The sequence below is a fragment of the Ctenocephalides felis genome, unplaced genomic scaffold (assembly GCF_003426905.1).
Source record: "Ctenocephalides felis isolate EL2017-DRISC unplaced genomic scaffold, ASM342690v1 CF-g0.4_SCAFFOLD_01604, whole genome shotgun sequence".
Lineage (NCBI taxonomy): Eukaryota > Metazoa > Arthropoda > Insecta > Siphonaptera > Pulicidae > Ctenocephalides > Ctenocephalides felis.
In genome coordinates, this window is record NW_020537758.1 from 44,710,670 (window position 1) to 44,731,896 (window position 21,227).

Sequence of the window (21,227 nt, forward strand, 5' to 3'; positions counted from 1 at the left end):
TTGAATTATTTTTGTGGTCTTACAAATGTTATAATGTTGGAATCAAAACTATTATAGTTGCATCGTTACAGATTGTGTAACAGTGAATGGAAGTTTATGTATTTCAGATTACGTGTTCAGTGTTGTGGAAAAATAGTGATTTGGTGTTAGTGTTTAATAGGCTAGTTATTGTCAAAAAATCCTGTACTATTTTAGCCTGCAGGAATGCTTAACAAAAATCTCAAATTTCATGCATTTATTTTACTTTTAAGAACAACTTTATTTTGGTAATAAAGCCTAGATAAAATTTATAGGAAGTTTACTAACGTGGAGTAAATCGTTAAATTGAATATTTTACAATTAAATTCTACGCTTAAATATATTTTAATCATTTTCTGTCTGTTTAATGGAAACAACTACGAATCACTAAAATACACTATTAATGAATAGTGTGTGAGTTGGCCTAAAAATTTACAAAGTTCATATCTGTTTAAATTTGTGTTACAATCATGCAACACCATCCGGGATCTTGGTACCTCCCTTGGGGAGTTCCTTTACAAAAAATGGTTGCAGTACCATTGCACCAGATGCATCCTGCTGCTGCAGCAGCCGCTTTGCATCCAGCCTTACACCCTGCACTTGTCGGGTTGGCCCATGCTCCGCTTACCCTGCGCACCTTCGTCACGGGCGGTGCTGCCGGCCCGGGCGCCTGTGGTGGCGTGGGTCATCATCAGCCTCCGCATGCATCGGCGGCTGTCGCGGCAGCGGCTGCAGCAGCGGCGGCCGCTGCGGCTGCGGCTGCCGGAGGGACGGCTGGAGCAGGGAACCAGATGGGGCAGAGGATGACGACAGTCGCTAATGGAAGAAAGGTGGGTAGTAAATGATGTTTTTTTTTTAAATTTATGTTCTCTAATTAAGGAATGAAGATGATTTGAACATTGTCATCAGTATCGACGAAGTTTCATGAACTACTAGTTAAACCCATACTGGACATACACTTGATAAAACACTGCTGTGGATTTTTTACCCCAAAAGGGCTACAAATTATTTTCGGCGAAGTCAATAACTTTTGTTTCAGGTTCACAAGTTATTTATTTAATTATTGAGGACTATGATATTTTTTTCAAGGGGGAGGAGAACCTCAACCTCCCATATTTAATGAATATATTTTTTTTTTATTTCTGTCAAAGGACTCACAGATGCTTCAGGAAAGGCGTGATATGTAATGTGCCTTATTTTATAAAAATATAATATTATTGTATAGGTTTCATACCCTTGGCGCATTGCTGCTGGTTGTCAGTATAGTCATTTTTTCTTATACGAGTATTATAACTGTTAAGGCAGTTTACATTCTTGTTTTTTTTATTAGCATGGTTATTTGTACATCTTGGCATAGTATTTACCGAAATCAATGAAAATCGATTATAATCATGACAGCTTTTGGAATATTCATTTATTATACATTTACGTAGTATTTAAAAAAAATGAATAAGACGAAAAAACATGTACAATTTTTTATATCGTCACGTATGATTAAGTTGGAAATTTAGTTGCAAAAGTGAAATAGACATTTTCAATCAATTTTTCATTCTAAAAAAGTGTATTATGTGCACTTATAAAGTAATTATTAACTTATTTTTTACATATGTTAGAGCAATATTCAATTTTTTTTTATTTTAATAGAAATGATTTTCTATCCGATTTAAGTATAACAATTTTATAACCAATTGCAATTCAGCTGTAAATAACTGAACTTTTTTTTCTTAAATAATGGATAGTAGATTCGATGGTAATCGCCAAGAAATTAAAAATATTTTTTGTTATTTAGACTTTACGTTTCATAAGGGGGCGTCCATTAATCACGTGATCGATTTTTTAAGGATTTTTGAACCTTCCCTCCCTCCCCTTAGGTGTGATACGTGGTGGTATTCAAAATTATCCCCCCCTCCCCCACCAAACGGCACGTGTATTTTTAGTTACGAGGAAAAGTTCTATTATTTTTATTCTTTTGCAAATGTTTGAATTTAAAAAAAAACTGGTAAAAATAAATGCACGTGATATCTTACTATACCCCTCCCCCCACGTGATATTTTGTGATTTTTTGTCAAATGACCCCCCGCCCCTAAAAACCTCAAGTGATTATGGACGCTTCCTAATCGTCTGAACATTTTGGCATTTCTTATAAAAAAATAATGTGTATGTATGTATGTATATATGTATGTATATTTGAATGATTCAAAAAGAATTTGATTGGTATTGACGGGTACACGTGCTGGTCAGTTTTTGGCAAAGGCAGGGTTTGGGCATTTTGGAGATACGGAGCAAAAAATTAAAAAACAGCAGATTTTGAGAGTCATTTTATCTTTGCAATTCAATTTGTTATTCTTTGGTTAGACATATGAAATAAGGTCCACTAAGGCATGGTGAAATATGAGATAAAGATCTTCAATTATGAAATATGAGAAGTTCCAGCAATTTGCCTTAAAACACAATGTCACTACTTGTATAACACTTTTAGTACACTAATTATTAATTTCGATTGATTATAAAAGAAAGGCTGGTGGTGTTGAAGCTAAAATGTTATTTACCAATAGATGTTATTTTTGATTTGCATATTTATTTCTTATTTTGTGTTTAATAATGCAATGTTATGAATGCATATTAAATCCAATTCAGCTTTAGTCACCTTATATTGTAAGTTTATTCCGCGGTTCTCTTTCACACACAGTTTTGTAAGTCGTAACAAGTAGTGACGGAGAAGTTTATTAGTTAAGAATGCCATTAAATTCTTCTAACAGCGCGTACATAAAATGGCTAAAGTGTACTTTAGCTATATGTGTTTATATATAATTTACACCCCATATGACAGAAATAGCATCACATCATCTCAGAAGCGCCGCTGCGAACGGTAAGCTGAGAGCTGATAAAGATTTTTATTGAAACAGTCTATTTAATTTGTTAAATATTCATTGGATGCTTAATATAAACTATTTTTTTATATACGTTGTTTTTACAACAATCAGAACTATTATGTGTCCTATAAGCTGTACTGAACACTGCTTACTTTACTAAGACGTTTGTTATGGTCAGTGGGCAACCCATTGATTGACCTGACTCTTTCTGAAATATAGTTTTAATTTTTAATACTGAATGCTTTAAGAAGACAACCCCCTGGTCTGCGGGGTTTCGAATTCATTCATTCTAATTGGGGTATTGCAGCAACGCCGAATTTTTACTTGAAAACATATTGCTATCTATATTTCCAAGCTGCTCGAAGTGGGTGTCGAATCTGAGATCTATGAATCAAATATGAATTAATAAATTTTGTATTGCCAAAGAAATAATAACAATACAAATATTTTTGAGTTTCACATAATGTCCCGTCACATATCTAATATTTTGTTCTTTTTTAATCAAAATCTTAGTTTTACTCTGTAGCCATTAATTTGTTTCGCAATCTAGAATAATCGGCATAGTTTTAAACGATGTATATATATTCAATAGTGGTATATATTAAGAACATAAAGATCATTCTACCTTGAGATGCTTCAATGTTGTAATGGAAATACCACTTTTGCCACGATGTTACTTTTGACTTTCTTTTATTAAAATAAATATTTTAATAGCGTTATTTATGTTTGAAGAATATTGTTGTGTATTAAATATATCTTTACAATGCGTTTTTCCTGTTTTTATTATTTTCACACTTAAAATTTAATTTTAGTGCCGACTGAGAGTGAAATTTGCGTTGGGAAGCTTTTCATATGTTACATTAATATTTTGGTATTTTGTTTTATGGAACAAATATAGGTCAAGCACGATAATTCTTTCAGCGACCCATAAAAATTGTAATAATTTTTATTCCAACTAAGATGAAAAATATTATAATTTGTAAATGTATCGTTATTATTACAATGTGGGCATACCGTTTTAGGTTTTGTTAAATACCAAAAAATGCTGTTCGCAAAGGAAACTGAATCTGTTTTTTCTAAATAGGAATATGACTATTAGTTCAGTCATTATAGTAAGTTCACCTCGGAATTCAAGATACCCAGCTGTAAGTCTGTAAATACTTGTATATTGACACCCTATAGTTGTCTCAAAACCTATATATGGTAGGGTGTCAATACCCTAAAGTTGTCTCAAAATCTACATTTGGTATTGACACCTTACCATATGTAGGTTTTGAGACTCCTTTCGGTGTCAATATACAAGTATTTACAGACTTACAGCTGGGCATCTTGAATTCCGAGATTCTTACCTAATTTAAGCTTAAATAATTAATTTTAAGCTTAAAAAGTTTATATTATGTGACTAGTATAACTATAAAGGATTTTAATATATCTAAAATTCTCTGTTGAATAGCAATTATAATTTACCATTTTTTAAATATTCAGTACTATTTTTGCCAATATAAACAATACTGTTACAAGTTTTTTACTTTTATTAAAATTATTTACCAAATTATTTTAGTATATCACAAATCACCTTTCCTGTTTTTGAAATTTAATATTGTGTTAAGTCTGGCCAAAGTTTCTATTTATACACACTGATCTTCTTATTCATTTATTAACTCCAAATACACTCCTAGTTTTTATATATGATCTTAACACTTTCCACTTGCGAATTATGAGATTTATATGAATTTTGCGGCATCCGAGTCGAAAACTACTTCCTTAACTACTCTTTTGTTTTTAACTCTAAATCCCAATAGTATCGTTCATACCATATTCATACTAGCGCCAGATATTGATAGTGAATGTTTTTTATAAACAATATATCGCCTAATTAAACTATTCTTAATTAGATAAATCTATATTATTTTAAAGCTTTATGAATGAAACAATTAGTAGCTTTCGTGAAGCTTTCGCCTCAAATCACAGATGGTATAATTATACCATCACACTGCAAATTATAAATTTTTTATATCATTTTCAATAAGCCATTAATAAATTTATCGTAGTTCTTTCTTTATACGTCTGTTGTGAAACTTTTCGAGCAAAATTTCCACCAGAGTTCTAACTATAGTATGTGTCTCCGTACGCGTAAAGCAACGCAACATCGTTGTTAGCTTTTGCCACCAAGGCAAAGTTCTGACGAGAAAAGTTTTACCAAATCGTGTTCATAAAAACATGATCTCATTTCAGCTGTCATAACACGACTTTGAGCCAACACTGATTTTCTAACCCAGAATCGAGAAAGTGATTGATGGCGCTTTAGCATGCAGGTGTCGAAACACGTGAAATGTATAAGAGACAAAAGCACGCTAAAAACAAATTTTGTCGTGTTTTTTAGTTGATTAGGAATAGATTTAATTTTAAAAAAATATTTGCTAAATACACACACACACATAATATATATTAGGGTGGTCCTTAATATGGACGACCTTAATATGGTTCCTTAATATGGAATCTCCTTGCCCCTAAAAGCTCAATTGGTTCCAAATTGCTAAAAAACAATTTTCTGAAAGTATGTCTGTTCTATTTCATTAATTTAAAAATTCACAATGTTTTTGAGTCGGTTGTTAATTGATTACCAACAAGGATGAATTTAAGTGTAAAGCTTTATAAATCTTGGTAGTATCTGAGTTAATTTGGAAAGTTATAGGTAGAACAATATATATGTGGTGTATTATGTATGATTATAGTATTATATTGATACTCTGTTGAATTTGAGTCAGTTATTTTAAGAAAAGTCAGTTTGAAGCACGTGCGTTTTTGATTCTAGACATAAGACCCTTAATATTAAGCTCTTAATATTAACTTTTAGATAGTGCGCAATTCAATCAAACTTCGTATGGAAACAGCATGAAAAAAAATGTGAAAATCAAAAAAAAATTTTTTTTTAACTTTTTTACACAACCAGTGGAGACGTTTGAAGTATTGGTTTATTTCATAACTTCTTGCACATTTTACATATAACTTTAGCAACTGAAAAACTAATCAGAACTTTAAAAATTAATTAGTTTTTAAAAATTAATTTTTCTATTTAACTACATTTTTAATTACTGAACTTTTTTTAATTTAATTATAATAATTATAATAATTACTAAACGATATTGGACAACTCTCACTTGTTGACTAACAAAATTTATAGAACGAAAACAATAAATGGAATTTATTATCATTAATATTTTATATCTTTTGTGTTATTATTTTTTTAATCATGCTTGTCACATTTCAATTTATCGACGTGGTATTAAAGTTATTTTAACTTTTTTTTGGGATTAAATATAATGATTATTTGCAAAATTTCGGTTGAACACATCAATATTTATTACAGTAGCTCAACTCGTCAATGTAAATCATTAAATAACATGTATGTTCTAATAAAAATAAACGAAATATTTAATTCAATAAATATTTAACACGACTAGCATTTCCTAAAATTATCGTCTTTCTGTATCCCTTTAATTTTAAATCCTATTAATTCTTTCTCTTTTATAAAATCAATAAAACCTTCAAAGTTTTATATAAAAAGAATAAATGGTTTGGAAACAAATGAAGTCAATAGTAAAACGTAATTACCAAGAGATCAAATATTAAATTACTCGAAAAACTGTGTGGAAATAATTATTCAAGTCAAATTGGGTACCTCGAATGTATTTTATGTTATTTAAATTAGGCAATCCGGAATTAATAACGTGCAAATATTATTAAACATGTACGAAAATAACATGAAATTATTCATTTTATGAAGTTTGCATAAATTGCTGAAAATAGTTTATGAGCTATAATTAGGAACTTGTAATGATAGTCTCGGTAACATGAAATGCAATTTCTAATTAACGTAATATTAAAACTTCTGCAAAAAATTAATAAAAATCTGGACGGGTATGACTGCAAGTTTAAAAGGTATGATCTTTATGGATCTTAAATTAATAAAGTTAAAATCATGAAGTAAAATAGGTTTTGAATTTGAGGACAAAGCTTTTTCTATATCAACAGTTTTATTAATTTAACGATTTTCGATGTTTGTTTGAAATATATAAGCTTTATATAATTTAAATTCAGCAGGTAGTTAATTTACACCCAATGAGGTTGAATTTAAATGTACAAACTATATAAATCTTGAAAGCTTTTGAGTTAATTTGTATAGTCTCGGTAACATAAAACGCAATTTCAATTCTAATTAACGTAATATTAAAACTTTTGCAAGTTCAAAAGTTATGATCTTAATGGATCTTAAATTAATAAAGTTAATTTCTTGAAATGAAATAAGTGTTGAATTTGAGGACAAAGTTTTTTTTTCTATTTCAACAGTTTTATTAATTTTACTATTTTCGATGTATATTTGAGATATATGAGCTTTATCCTCAAATTTTCAAATTTAGCAGGTTTTAAATTTATTCCTAATCAGGTTGATTTTAAGTGTAAAAACTTTATAAATCTGGGAAGTTTCTGAGTTAATTTGGAAAGTTAAAGGTATAACAATATATGCTTGGTGTATTATATAAGATTATAGTATTATATTAATACTCTGTCGAATTTGAGTCAGTTATTTTAAGAAAAGTCAGTTTGAAGCACGTGCGTTTTGGATTCTAGACATAAGACCCTTCTCCTGTGATGTTACGACCGCATCAAACAAGGGTTTTACAACGCACATTACCATATAGGCTGCCTCCTTGCTGTCTTGAAATTGTATTATATATGTATATATATATATATATATATATATATATATATATATTTACAAACTGCAAGAGGTTTCAATTTAAACATCGACTGGGGCTGGATTTTGGCTTTAGGCTCTAGATATGATCCCGTGCGTAAATCTTCGAGCCTTTGCACTACCCCACGCGTTCGACACCTTGAACGGCGTGAAATATTTCGTCGACTATTTCTAACTTTTATATTGAGAAGTTGAAAGTACAATTTTAAGATTTTTTTAAAATTTTTATTTATTTATTATTATATATCAATCAGAACAGTAATTACATTCTATGAGCTGCTATGCTAAAATATATAAACTAAAAACAAGAATAAACGAATAAGAAACAACAGAATAAATAACAACATAAAAATGGTAATTAATAATAATGATAATAATACATATATAATAATAATGAATAATAAAATAATATAATAATACTAAAAAAATGCATTAAATTAACTATCATATTTTGATGATTTACTAAAAAATATAGAAATTGTTTCATTAAACAATTTGCTAGTTTAAGATATTATCCAGTGGTGACTTTTTTAAAATGTTGAAGAATATTTATATCATGAAATAGATCATCTACATGTAATAAACTAGAGTTTTCTTAACTCTCTTTAGGACTTGTCCCATTAAAAATTATAAAACTCTTAAACTTTTGAATATAGAATAGAGACTGCCGATAAATTGACTAATGTTACGGAAAGGCTATGTTATGTAGCTGTTTTCATATGAAGTGGTACTAAAAACTGTCAAAATTCATTGTGGTTGTTTGCAGTCAGGTGTTTTTGATAGAAAATCTAACCTAGATAACGCACAAATGTCGGACCAATAGTTTGGTTTCTTTAAGATATGTAAATAAGTTTTAAAAAATAATTATTAGTATAAAATTGATATTAAACCTTTGTGAGGAAAATTTTAAAACATGAATATCTGAAATTCAATTCTATAGAGTGTAAACGTTGGAAAACATTGTGGCAATATAGGCTCTGCATATTTTTTATCCCGGAAACTTTTTATCTGGTCTGGACCTGTCTTTGCCAAATTCTTCTATCAGCACGTCGAAACATTCAATGGGTATTGAGTGATTTTTGAATCACTCAAATCGATTGATACGTGATCTCTTAAATTTTTGTCGGATAATTGTATCCAACCATACTACATCTATTTTTTGTAAAATATATCAAAATGGTAAAGAGGTCTTTAAAAGTAAAGATATGCATATATTTAGATTTTAGATTTTTTTTGCTATTACTTAGTACACGGAAAGTTAATTAAAATATTTATATATAAGAGATATTTTCAAAACATTTGCACTTTTGCTTTTTATCTATTACTTTTTATGTTTTTTTAACATTGTGATTGTTACTATGATATTTCATTAGTTTGACATATTTTATATACTTTCGCATGAAAATTAGTAATCGCATAAATAGTTAATCTCGCATAATATTATAATTAATTATTTATTTGAGTATAATTTAATTACCATGAAGTATTATTTCATTATATTATTAATGAAACATTATTTCATTATAACATAGTTTGTTAACTCTATCAGTAATTTGAATGCCAAAGGCAATTAATTAGCATACTTGTTGGAAAAATGGTAAATATTGCTGCATTAAATAGCTTTTAGTTTGACAAATTTCAATTATGAACGATCTTTACAAAATTATTGAGCTTTTAATTTTTTTATAATTGATAATTTAATTATAACCAATTAATATTAGTCGTTAATAGAACTATTCTGTACACATTTATGTATTTCACTTCATATTTGTTGTTTTGAATAAAAGGAAAAACTTGTAGAGAGAAAAAGAGGAAGATATTATAATTGTTTTAATAATATATTTTATTATCGCAAAGAAACAAACACATGCTTTTTAATTACTTAGTAATATGACAAAATTTGACAAAATGTCTCATATGTTGTCCAATTTTACAAAATGCCCTAAATAAGTTCAGATGCACATTTAGCTTTTCAATGTTAACGAAATTGATTGGTATAGGTAACATTTGATATATACTTTAATTCTCGCTCTCTAAGGATTACATATAACTAGGAAATTTCATCCAGAACTATTTCCATCGTCACAAAAGCAAAATACTTTCTCGGTCTCGTGGTTTATCGATCGCTGCAAAGACGCCGTGCGACGGCATATGACGCACCACTTATTATGGATTTACTAATTTTCATTCAAGTTTTACTGGTTTTGCCTTTGTATAGAGTTGAGTTTAGTGTTTAAAACGTGGTTTGTGCAAGTTAAGAGCACAAAGCGTAAACTCTGTTCTCTAAAAAGTTTTTAGCAAATTCACCAAATCAGTAGTAAACACCGAGTTGCAACTTTGGTATAAATTCTGATGCAAATATATTTCATTTTGTTGCAAACTCCAGAGAAAGTATTCTATTAAAATTTTTAATCTTCTATAAAATTGGTATGGACATGATAGGGATCAGCTTCCAAATCAAACGAGATAAAAATTAAAAGATTCACCTTAAAAAAAAAGAGTGCCCGTAAGGTTTACACGTGATTGAAGTAAAACTTATTTGCTACTGTACAAGATGGCATTTAAGTAAAAATAAATACATCAATGTTCATTAGTAATATAGTAACACTCGTAATGCACACATTTATCAGTGTCGACCACTGTGCACATTTATATAATGATAAATTATAAATTATATATATTTATAATAGCATAAAAAATATGTATAATAATTGAAAACAATAATGAAATTGAAGTCGTACTTCAAATATGACATGATCGGTTTGTAATTAGCATTTAGAAATGAACCTTGATTAGAGAATCGAAGTAATTGCTGATTAATAAATTCTATAATATTCGTTCACACAGTGGGTTATGTTAAACAATGCCTAAACAAATCTTGTTTTAGCAACTTCACTCATCATGTAATTGTGTTTGAAGTACTTTATGTAATTAAAATTTACATACATTAATTGACTGCTTGCATTTTTTTTTACTTTTTCGCTGGCGATACAATCTCATTCTGTCTTGCCTCTGTAATATCTGTCTTGCCTATGAAAATAAAAATAAAAATTATTTCAATAAACTTACGTTTCTTACACAGCACAAATAATGTTTCATTTGCTTTATTATTTTCATTATAATTATTTACGGGGGACAGAGTAAAATATTCTTCTGATTCAGGCATTTTTTGATAAATCAAGATTTGTACTACGATGTAACCTTAAAATCTAATGACATTCCGATCTCCTTATTGACGCATACAACGAAAGAATTCTATTCACTTGACACGACGACTAATCGCAATCCACCCGTATAGAAATGATTTCATCGAGAGCAAAATGAACAGTTCGGGCGTAACGCAACTTCCGTTGCATTTTTACAGATTTACTCGCCTAAAAAAGTTTTACTTAAAAAAAATGACGTGATCGATTGAAATATTTTTTTTAACGAATTTCATCACAACTACTACCAATTCTTACTATACGAGAACTATCCTCGTGTAAATTCTATTACAATTTTATTTCATTTTCTTGATTGCGCCACAGGATGCAATGTGCTATAGTTCACAATCCTTTAAAGGAAATTACATAAATCCAATAGAATATTTAAAAGATTTTTACGCGTATGTGATGTATTTTCTACTGACCAAATAGAAGAAATGAAATTATACGGCTTTGAATTGTGTGAGATTAAAATCGGAAGAATAATCCAGGAGATTAACAGTTGTATCAAAAAGGTCAGAATGGAGCACAATTGTCTGCATTTTCCGTCTATTTGTATGTAAAAGCAGTGTTTATCCTAAAGCAATAAAAAACTGGAAGCATATAGAATAAAAGCTATATCTGTATGTAAACAAATACTACATAAAAAAATATTCATTTAATAAACAAATCAGAACTTCTTCAATATTTACACAAATGGCTCGCGTATTTATTTAAAACAAATTACAAAACCAAGTACAAAGTTTTATATTGAATTTGAAATAATATCCAGAATTCTTTGTATTATATATTCTATTCCTTTGATGGAAATTTCTGAAAATTGTAAAAAATTCAATGAAAATTATGTTTATTTATTATGTTGAACACTTTTTTATTTTTCTAATGTTCTTGTATCATCAAAAAATGTTGTTTGTATCGTAGTAAATATAAAATGAATATTACCCAAGAACTAGACTAAATCTAAATATTTATTGACTTCATAAAATAATTTTATAGCCAGACATAAAACATTTGTCCTCTTAATATTATAGTTCACTAGTACAAATATTTATTTGCAAATTCACTCCCAAATGATTTTAAATTAGGTCAAACAATCCAGTTTTTACGACCGACTACAAATCAGGATTATTTAAGCCTATTTAAAATATCATACTGATAACTATTAATAGGATTCAATCATAATTATGGTGATTTATTGCCAAAATCGAAATAATTATATTCTGTTCACATTTGTTTCATGTAATCAAGTAATTGAGGGCAATTTAATTGCTACGAATTATTATTTTATTATGACATTAATTTGTGGACTGAATCAATATTTCGAATACCAAAGACAAATAATTAATAAGCATGTTTTTGAATATTTTAGATACTTGTTTGATAAAGTTTTTTACTTTGGCTCAAACATTGATTTTGTCATATTGATTATACATTTTTATACGATTCCGAAAAATAAATGATGAACCAACGTTTCTATTTATTTTATTTAATTTTTTATACTATTATAATACGTTTTTTTCATTTAAATTTCCTACTGCTGTCTCAAACAATAAATTAATTATAGACTGGTTTGACTGGTACGTTTACGTCATAGTAAATTCAATTAATGTAAAAAATTTTATGAATATGAACGTTATGGCATGAATTTTATACAACATAAAAATAGATATTACGTTGAAGCTTCAATTAATGTAAATTTATATGGCATTTATGTAAAAAATGAAAGAACGAACTGCTTGATGGATATACAAATTAGTTTCAATAGATTCTGCATACGTTGCGAACGATATTTGAATAATTGAAACCAATTAATTATATTTTTACTTTCTTCTTTTGAGGTTAACGAGTTTACAAAAGTTATTAATTTGAATTTTATTATAAAAAATGTGAAAGTACCAAAAGTTCTAAATTCGCAATCAATGCGTAATGGTATTATGCAAAAAAGTTTAGCATATTTTGTAATGAGTCCTTAATTATTCATGCAAATTCTCGAAAAGGTGATTATTGTATTACATCTAATCAGGAAATTCCTTCATTATTATGCTATACAAGAGGTGAATTCCAAAGATTTTTGGATAAATACAGGTAGAATTAACTGACTGGTAATGAAAGTAATAAAGTTTGGACATAATAATAAAATTTTATGATATTTATTACAATTTTCATTTATTGAATATATAATTTTATGAACTATTTAAATTTTATTTTCTCAAACAAAGATTTATAAAATTTAAAATTAAATTTATTAAATTTTCATTAATGACGCATCTGCACAGTTCTGTTTACTGCGTCGACCTGCAAAAGAGTAGTTATGACAATATTATTTTGGACGGTTATATTAGTTATGACAACATTATTCTATTAGTATTCATATTCAATTGAGATGAAAAATATTTCAATATTGTTTAAGATATTTGTTAAGGTGCTAATTAATTACAAAATTTAGAAAATTTCTATAACCTGTTTAATGTGAGCAATAAACAAGTTGATTTCTTTGGCAGGGTAAATCAGTTCATAACCAAATTTGTGCAAAAATCAGTATACTTTCATTTTGTAAGGATTTTATAATTAGAAAAAATTGAAAAATACGAATTTACTTAGTCTGTTGTACAAAAAATATCTAAAATACATCTGGTACCTACTTGAAGTTAACAATATAGTAATTATGAAAATATTTAAAACGAATTCTTAACAAAATTTATAAAAAAAGATGTTGAATTTTTTTATTAACAATCTTATTGATAACTACTTATCCTTTCTACAATAAGCTTCTAAGCATATTAATATAATTTTTCCTCTATATGGATATTAATAGCATTTATCATTAATTTATTAAGATCTATTTTTTAATATTCTTGAATTTTATTCTGGATTGTCGATAGTTGTTCTATTTAAGATATATTATTAAGATTCTTAAAAAATGATTTTTTTTTAATATAAATGTACCAAATTCGTCTCCAATTTACCTGAATTTTATTCCTCTAACCTCGTAAGCGTTGTGTAATTAAATAACTTAATGACATTCATGTATTTTGCATGTACAAATATCAAAGTCTGAAATCGTGCAATCACTGTTTGATGACATTAAGCAGGTTTTAACCCAACACACGATGCGAAATTTGCAAATATTCTTAGAGAAAATTAAATGCTGAATCAATATTCGCGAACACGGAGAAATATAAACACACAAGTTCATGCCTTCATCAATATTCGCTCGTAAACGAATATCTATGCGGAATGCTGCCGAGGTTTGATCTTTGAACGTCGAAAATGTAATGAGGCATGTTGCCTCATAATTGATTTAGGATGGATTCTATATATAATATTCATGTATTTTGTTTGTACATATGCGGTGAATAAATAAACACACGTGCACATATACACACACATCTAATATAATATATATAAATGTATTGTATGATTCTGAATTCGATGTTGACATACGTATGTATTAACAAAGTTTAGAAATCGGGCATAACATCAATAAAGAACATGAATTTATTTCAAAAATTTATTTTACATCCATACGTTTCGGCTATAATCCAAGTCTTTATTCAGTGGATATGAATTGAAAAACTAAAACTAAAACTAAAATTGAATTGAGGATAAAAAATTATAAGAAGTAAAATGTACTTACAATTAGTTAATCTTAGTGTTAAGATAGAAAATTTAATGATCCATGGTATCAGGATATAGTAATGCACGTCACTATGTTATTAAACATTAAATTTGTAATTAAACAATATTTCACAAAATACTAACTTAAAAAATCACAATTAAATAGTGTATAATATACGTGTTGTCTGTGAACTGATTCACCAAGCTTCTATACATGTATGAAACTAATTGCGAGTCCTTTGGACATTTTTATTGTTTTGTGAGAAATTTGGAAATACTATCTAAATAAAAGATATACGAGTCGATATTATTTTTATGTTGTAAACGTTTAATTAACTTCTGACTTGTTTCTCCTATATAAATTAAATTACAATTCAGACAATTTATTTGATAGACTAGATTTTTAAGGCGTTCAATGCTAAATAAAAAAAAGCAAAAATAGTGCTAAAGTTGTTTAAAAGTTGGAGTACAGATTTATAAAAAAGTTTTTTCCATCTGGATGTTTCTTGGAAATTTTATAAATCTGGAATTTAGAACCTTATAACATACTAAAATATTATAGGCTTACGATATGCGGTTGAATTATAAAAATGCACAAAAGCTTGGAATTGCGGCCTACACGCTTATTAGATTCTAATCAGTATCTATTCCTTTTTGCTTTCGTCAGATACTGATTACAGTTGACGTACGCGCCTAAATAAAATCCATCATTAGAACCTGAAATGGATGAAATAACATGTATAAAACAGAATAATTTTGCTTATATATTTAATATTATTTTATTTCCATTAGAAATACAACAAATGGAAGTATTACTTGTTATTAATGTATTTTGTTAACATCTACCGATGATGACAGAATCATATGTAATATAATGATGTGACTATGTTGAGTATGCACTAATTATGACATGACGTTGTATGTCAAAATGATGATTTCAATGACATGATCCTAATTTACCGTATGTATAGTATACATTGTATACTATTATCATACATATATTTGAAAATCGAAATGATCGAAAAACGAAATGGTCGGTTTTCTTATATCATTTACAATCTATTCTTGGTTTTCATTTTTTATCGTCGATTTTGTAATTTATGAACTAAAATAATGTATTGCGAGCACAAGTAATGACATAAGTATAAAAGTATTCAGTACAAAAAGGATTAAAATAGTTTATTTGGTTTATGCAATTCTAGATCATGAATTTATAATTATGCTTATTCTATTTATTAATTTAATTAAATAAAAATATGCGTGCATCTGTCGCTGTGAGTTTGAATGTATATAATACATACTAGAGTCCATGAAATAATTAGAACAAGTTCATTTGATGTTTCGACAACATTCAATAATGCTTCAAATGCTGCAACTCATTCTTTATTTTATTTTATTTGATTAATTTTATTTGATTTCACTTGTTTATTATATATATATATATATATATATATATATATATATATAATAAAATTGTTTCTTGGGCATCCATCCAGTAATTAAAAAACAGTTTTAATGAAAAATGTTTTTATTTATAGAGAACATACGTTTCGGGTCTGGATCCAAAATTCTCTCTATCCCGTTCTCTCACCAATGACGATACAGTTTCCAGTATTTTCCGCAAACACGTTCGCACACATTTTACTCTCGTACACACTCGTAATACAACTTCCAAACTAACAACATGTTCGTTTGGAATAAGCTTTTTTATAATAAAATATATCATTCATTTTAATTTTACAATTTTTTTAAAATTTTCATAACTCGACGTTTCATCAATTTTTTATTTCACTTTTATTTATTTTTCGTGCAATTTTGTGTTTTTGTGTTGTTTTTCAAAGTTTATTTGTATAGTGAGTTTCTTTACATTGTTTATTTTATGGTTGTTTTTCATATATACTTTTCATATACATTGTTTTACTTATTTTTGTCTGTTAATTATGTATTTTTTTATATGGTTTTAAGTTGTAACCCTGAATTATTTAATTGTAGCACTGAAGATGGGTCAAATCCAGACCCGAAACGTATGTTCTCTATAAATAAAAACATTTTTCATTAAAACTGTTTTTTAATTACTGGATGGATGCCCAAGAAACAATTTTATTATATTATTTCACCATCTGAAGAAAAACCTCGCTTTATATATATATATATATATATATATATATTGTTTACTTCATTTCTCTCTGCATACGAAACTCACGAGTTTGCCTTGTCATTGCAAATATGCATTTTATTATGCATGTGAATATTAAAACATTTTTTTTTCAATTTTTATGTCATATGCACTGCATGTAATACCGTTTTTTAGTTGTAAATATTAACATGAGTACTAATAAAAATGCATATATCTCGTGTGTGAATTCATATGCTTGTTTGAAATTTTTAATATAAGGCCTGTTTTCACATTTGATAATATTTTTGTCCAGTGGAGTAAGCAGTTGAATCGGTATTGATTTCTTACACTAAAATTTGCAGTAAAAATTAAGATTATTATATACTAGCCGACCGACAGACTTCGCCTGTCAAAAAAATTTGTAAAAAATTTGTTCCTACTTTTTTCTACTTTGCACCCGAAATTATCTGAAAGAAAGTAATCGGTAATACTTTGTTACCTAATTAAAAAAACACTATAAGCATTTAAAAGTATAATTTTAATTTGTAAATCATACTTCAAAAATCAGTTCAATTTTCATTGTAGTGCTTCGTGATAAACGATGTTTTTTTGTTTAATTACCTGGCGCATAGACAAACAAATCTGATGGATTTTCTAATGCGGGAACAGACAACATACAATTAACCATGTGAGAAGCATGGGTTTTCCAAATTAATACCAAAAACACTTAATGATACCATAAACGCACTGGAAACTTTAGTCGTTTAAACTCAAATGGCACATCAGTCGGAATCATTGGGATGCACTGTGTGAGAACATCTTCTGCTTTATACTATCCTTTCAATAGAGTTGCTTCGATCACGTTGTTTGGTAGTTTTTTTAACGCTAACCTTGTGCCGTTGCAAAGGCGCGGTTGGTCGATATTTCGCAACATTGTAATTGTCGATCCAACCTTTAATTGAAGTGACAATCCTGGCAAATCCAGCGAGTTTAAAAATTCCGGTGGATAGTTAACTACATCGTCTTGGTTAGTTGACGAATCAACTGATTCACCTGTAATTTGTTCTTGAATTTTGAAATTTAATTCATTTACATCAATGTTTTTGGCTGCCAATATAGCTCGTTAATTAATAGAAAGATATTTCTATGTTTATATAAATATATTAAAAATTGGATTATCAAAAACTACACAAAATGTCATGACATAAATCATTGTTTTTTCTACAAATTTCGTTGCCTACTTGATTCCCACGTTTGTATGAGAAAAATAAAAGGGCTATTTTTAAGGTTTTCCCGGCAATTATTCGATTTTTTCTTCCCGTAAGAACCATCCTTGGACATAAACGAACATTTTAAAAAAAGAATTGGCCAAATTGGTCCATGCGTTGTTGAGTTATGCGCTTACCAACACATTTTGCGGTCCATTTTTATATATAAGATTATTAAGATTATTATGCGCGTTGCTGTAATTCTGGGAAAGAAGTTAAAGTTGTCTACTATCAAAATTCTACAGTTCACCAACCTGAAAATTAATAACTATATATGAAAAATGCATAATCCGGAAATACTCAGAATCTAACCTACCATGACAAAACAATTCTCTTTACCGTACTATGTTTTATTTGTAAAAACCTATCTAATCTGCGCAATTCTCAGTCAACAAGTTCTTTCAAGACTTCGGTGTCATCTTGTGTCAAGACCTTTTTATGTGTAGAAGGTGTTGATAGACAGGTTTTTACTCGAAGCTTTAAAAGGGTTTAGAGTCAATAAAATTGATGGTAATGCATAAATGTTGTTACGTTTTAAAATATGCTAATGGTGCGTACGTCAATCGACTCCGCCCGAGCGTGACTTATTGATCAACCGGAGGCGTGCCAGTGTCCGAGTTCATATCAGGTTGCTAATGTTAATGATTAGTTAAGTGGCCAATTATCAACACTATCACTAATTTACATCCTTTGTAAATAATAGAAAATGTAGATCAATAATATGTGTCTAATCGGGTATAAACGATTTGGACACTGCGCTGTGAAATGGCAACGAGAGATCTTCCACAAAGCTCTCGCTTGATCATTGGATTTGACCTGAGCCCATGTCTTTTGGAAGAGCAAATTTTGGATCAATAACGATTATTCTCCCATTTTTAAAATCGAACAGTGATTTTGTTTTGTAAGTAAAATCTACTGGCGACAAATCTACACTTTTACATAACCTCAGCATCTCAGAATTTAGCTAATTCATCAGCATAGCAGCAAGTGGTTCCAACCTGTCGGAACCACGACTTGTAGTCAACAAAACTTTGTAGTTGTGGATTTGCGAGGAAATTCAATTTATATTTAAACTAATTCAAGCTTATGTGTAAAGTTTGAATTGAGTTATTAAATGATCTAGGGATTTAGTGAATAGATACATAAATAAGGAAGGGATTAGATATTTCAATCCGCGGTCAAATTGGTAAACTAACTAGCATTTTACATGAAACAACTTGTAGACTTTTAAACTTTTTTGTCGGTGTTTTGCAAAATTCTTAACTATAATTATATATTGTTGGTGTATGGTATCGTGTCTTAAGGCAAATTGCTGGAACTTCCCATACTGCAATGAAATATTCGAGGAATATTAATTGTTTTCAAATAGATTATTATAAATACGGTAACTTTCATTATTTTTATTTTATGGACAAAATATAGGAGCTTATGAATCAAACGAGGACGTTTATATATGTATTACAGTGTAGAACTAAATAAACAAAACTTAATCAATCGATTTAGAATGAAAGACATTTTCTAAAATTTATAAGTATTATATAAACTGAATTGCAAAGTTACAATTATTTGAAGTATACAAGTGAGCCTTTGAACTTTAGCTATAATTAGAATTAAAATCCGGATTATTTGCGATATTCGAAAAAATTTTTTTTGAAAATTACAAAAAAAAAATCTCCAAAAGCAATCGTTTCGACAATACAAGCAGAAAGTTTTTTGAATCATTCAAATCGGAAGCTTTGTTCTCTGCCATTTTTTGCACATTTAGCTCCCTATCTCCGAAACAGCTGGACCTGCCTTTGCTAAAAACTACTCACCACTTCTTATCATTACGAATTGAATGTTTTTTGGATCATTCAAATCGATTCCGTTCTGTTCTCTCAAAAACCCGATTTCAATTTTCTGTACTCTTTGCTTCGTCTCTCTGAAACGACTGGACCAACTTTTGCCAAAAACTGGTCAGTACTCGGTCAGTCTCCTTAACAATAAGAATCGATTGTTTTTTGATTAATTCAAATCGGTTTTTGCGTACGTCCGAAATCGTCGACGACAAATTGTATCCACACCTATACACACAGATCGATTTTTTCTAAGGTATGCCAAAATGTTCAGAAACCTCTGAATTGTAAAGATATGCATAAATTTTCAATAACGATTTTTGGACAAATGCAACAACTTACCCTAGGAAGTTACTAATTTACATGATATGTTACACAAATAATTCACAAAATATGTTTATTTGAAACTAGAATTACCATTTTCTGAATAAACCATATATTATAACATACCAATTACTAAATGTCTTCACTAAGACAGATTGTAATTTGAATGGTAAATTAAAAAAAATGTTTATTTGAAACTTACTGGATTTGGAACCAGGACCAGACTAGACCAGATAATAAGTAAGCCAGATGTTTTTCGAGAAGGTATTTAAGAGATGCTTGACTACGTGTTTAATTTTTTTCTACCTACATTAGCAAATGATTTGTACTGACGATATTGATTTTGTGTCAATAATTGTGTATGTTTGCAAATGTCAAAATAAGTGAATAATATCATCTCCAAATATATTGAATGTTAGACGTGCATCATTACATCCGCGTTCTAATCTCTCAATCAGATTATTGTTCGCATATGCGATGGACCGCAATGAAGGATCGTTGACGTTAATTTAATCTGGTTCAGATGTAATTGGAGAGCTAGGAAAAATCTTATTTTCTATCAATTATACTTGAGAATTAAAGAAGCAATCTGTTGAATGAATCATAATACGAATAATACATATTGTCCATTCTTTGCACATTAAGTCCAATTTTAACGCATGATATAGAAGAGCACTTATAAATACTCAAACTATCTTCTTTTCTGATGCAGAATCGCATGACAATAAATATTTGCCTTTGGCCAAAATTGTAAAGCAAATGTAAAATACTATATTGGGATCACCAAGGATTTCTAAACCTAACAATAAGTGCTTGCATATTTGTCTAATTATCAAGAATTAGTTTTGAATATACAGTTTCTGGGTATTAGAACATATGCTTTGGAACGTTTTCTGGTTCCTGAAGAATTTGTCTTAAGATCGTATTTGGGAGAACATTGAAAATTTGGGAAACAATTGAAAAATGAGTTGACTGTTTCAATTTCAACAATATTTACGTTCGCGTTCTAAAGCTTCAATTCCTTTCAATTATCATTTGTATGGTTTTAGGCAGCAAAATATTTGCCAACCTATGGCCTATTAGTAGTCAGTGTTATAGAGCTATATGGTGCTTTATATCTATTTATCTATTCCGGGAAATAGATTCTCACTGGTGATAAACCTGTGATATATACCATTTGGTTTGAATGCGTTTGCAGTGTGAATTATGTCTT

General features: G+C 28.8%; 1 protein-coding gene across 1 annotated transcript in view; it reads left to right on the plus strand.

Annotated features, from left to right (window-relative positions):
• Window positions 1–338: 338 nt before the first annotated feature.
• Window positions 339–21,227, plus strand: part of LOC113372398 (RNA pseudouridylate synthase domain-containing protein 2-like) — a 550,691-nt gene continuing 529,802 nt past the window's right edge. Inside the window, exon 1 of the mRNA XM_026612719.1 lies at window positions 339–848. Within this exon, the coding sequence (XP_026468504.1) occupies window positions 489–848 (360 nt within the window). The 5' untranslated portion in view covers window positions 339–488. The remainder of the gene's footprint in view (window positions 849–21,227) is intronic.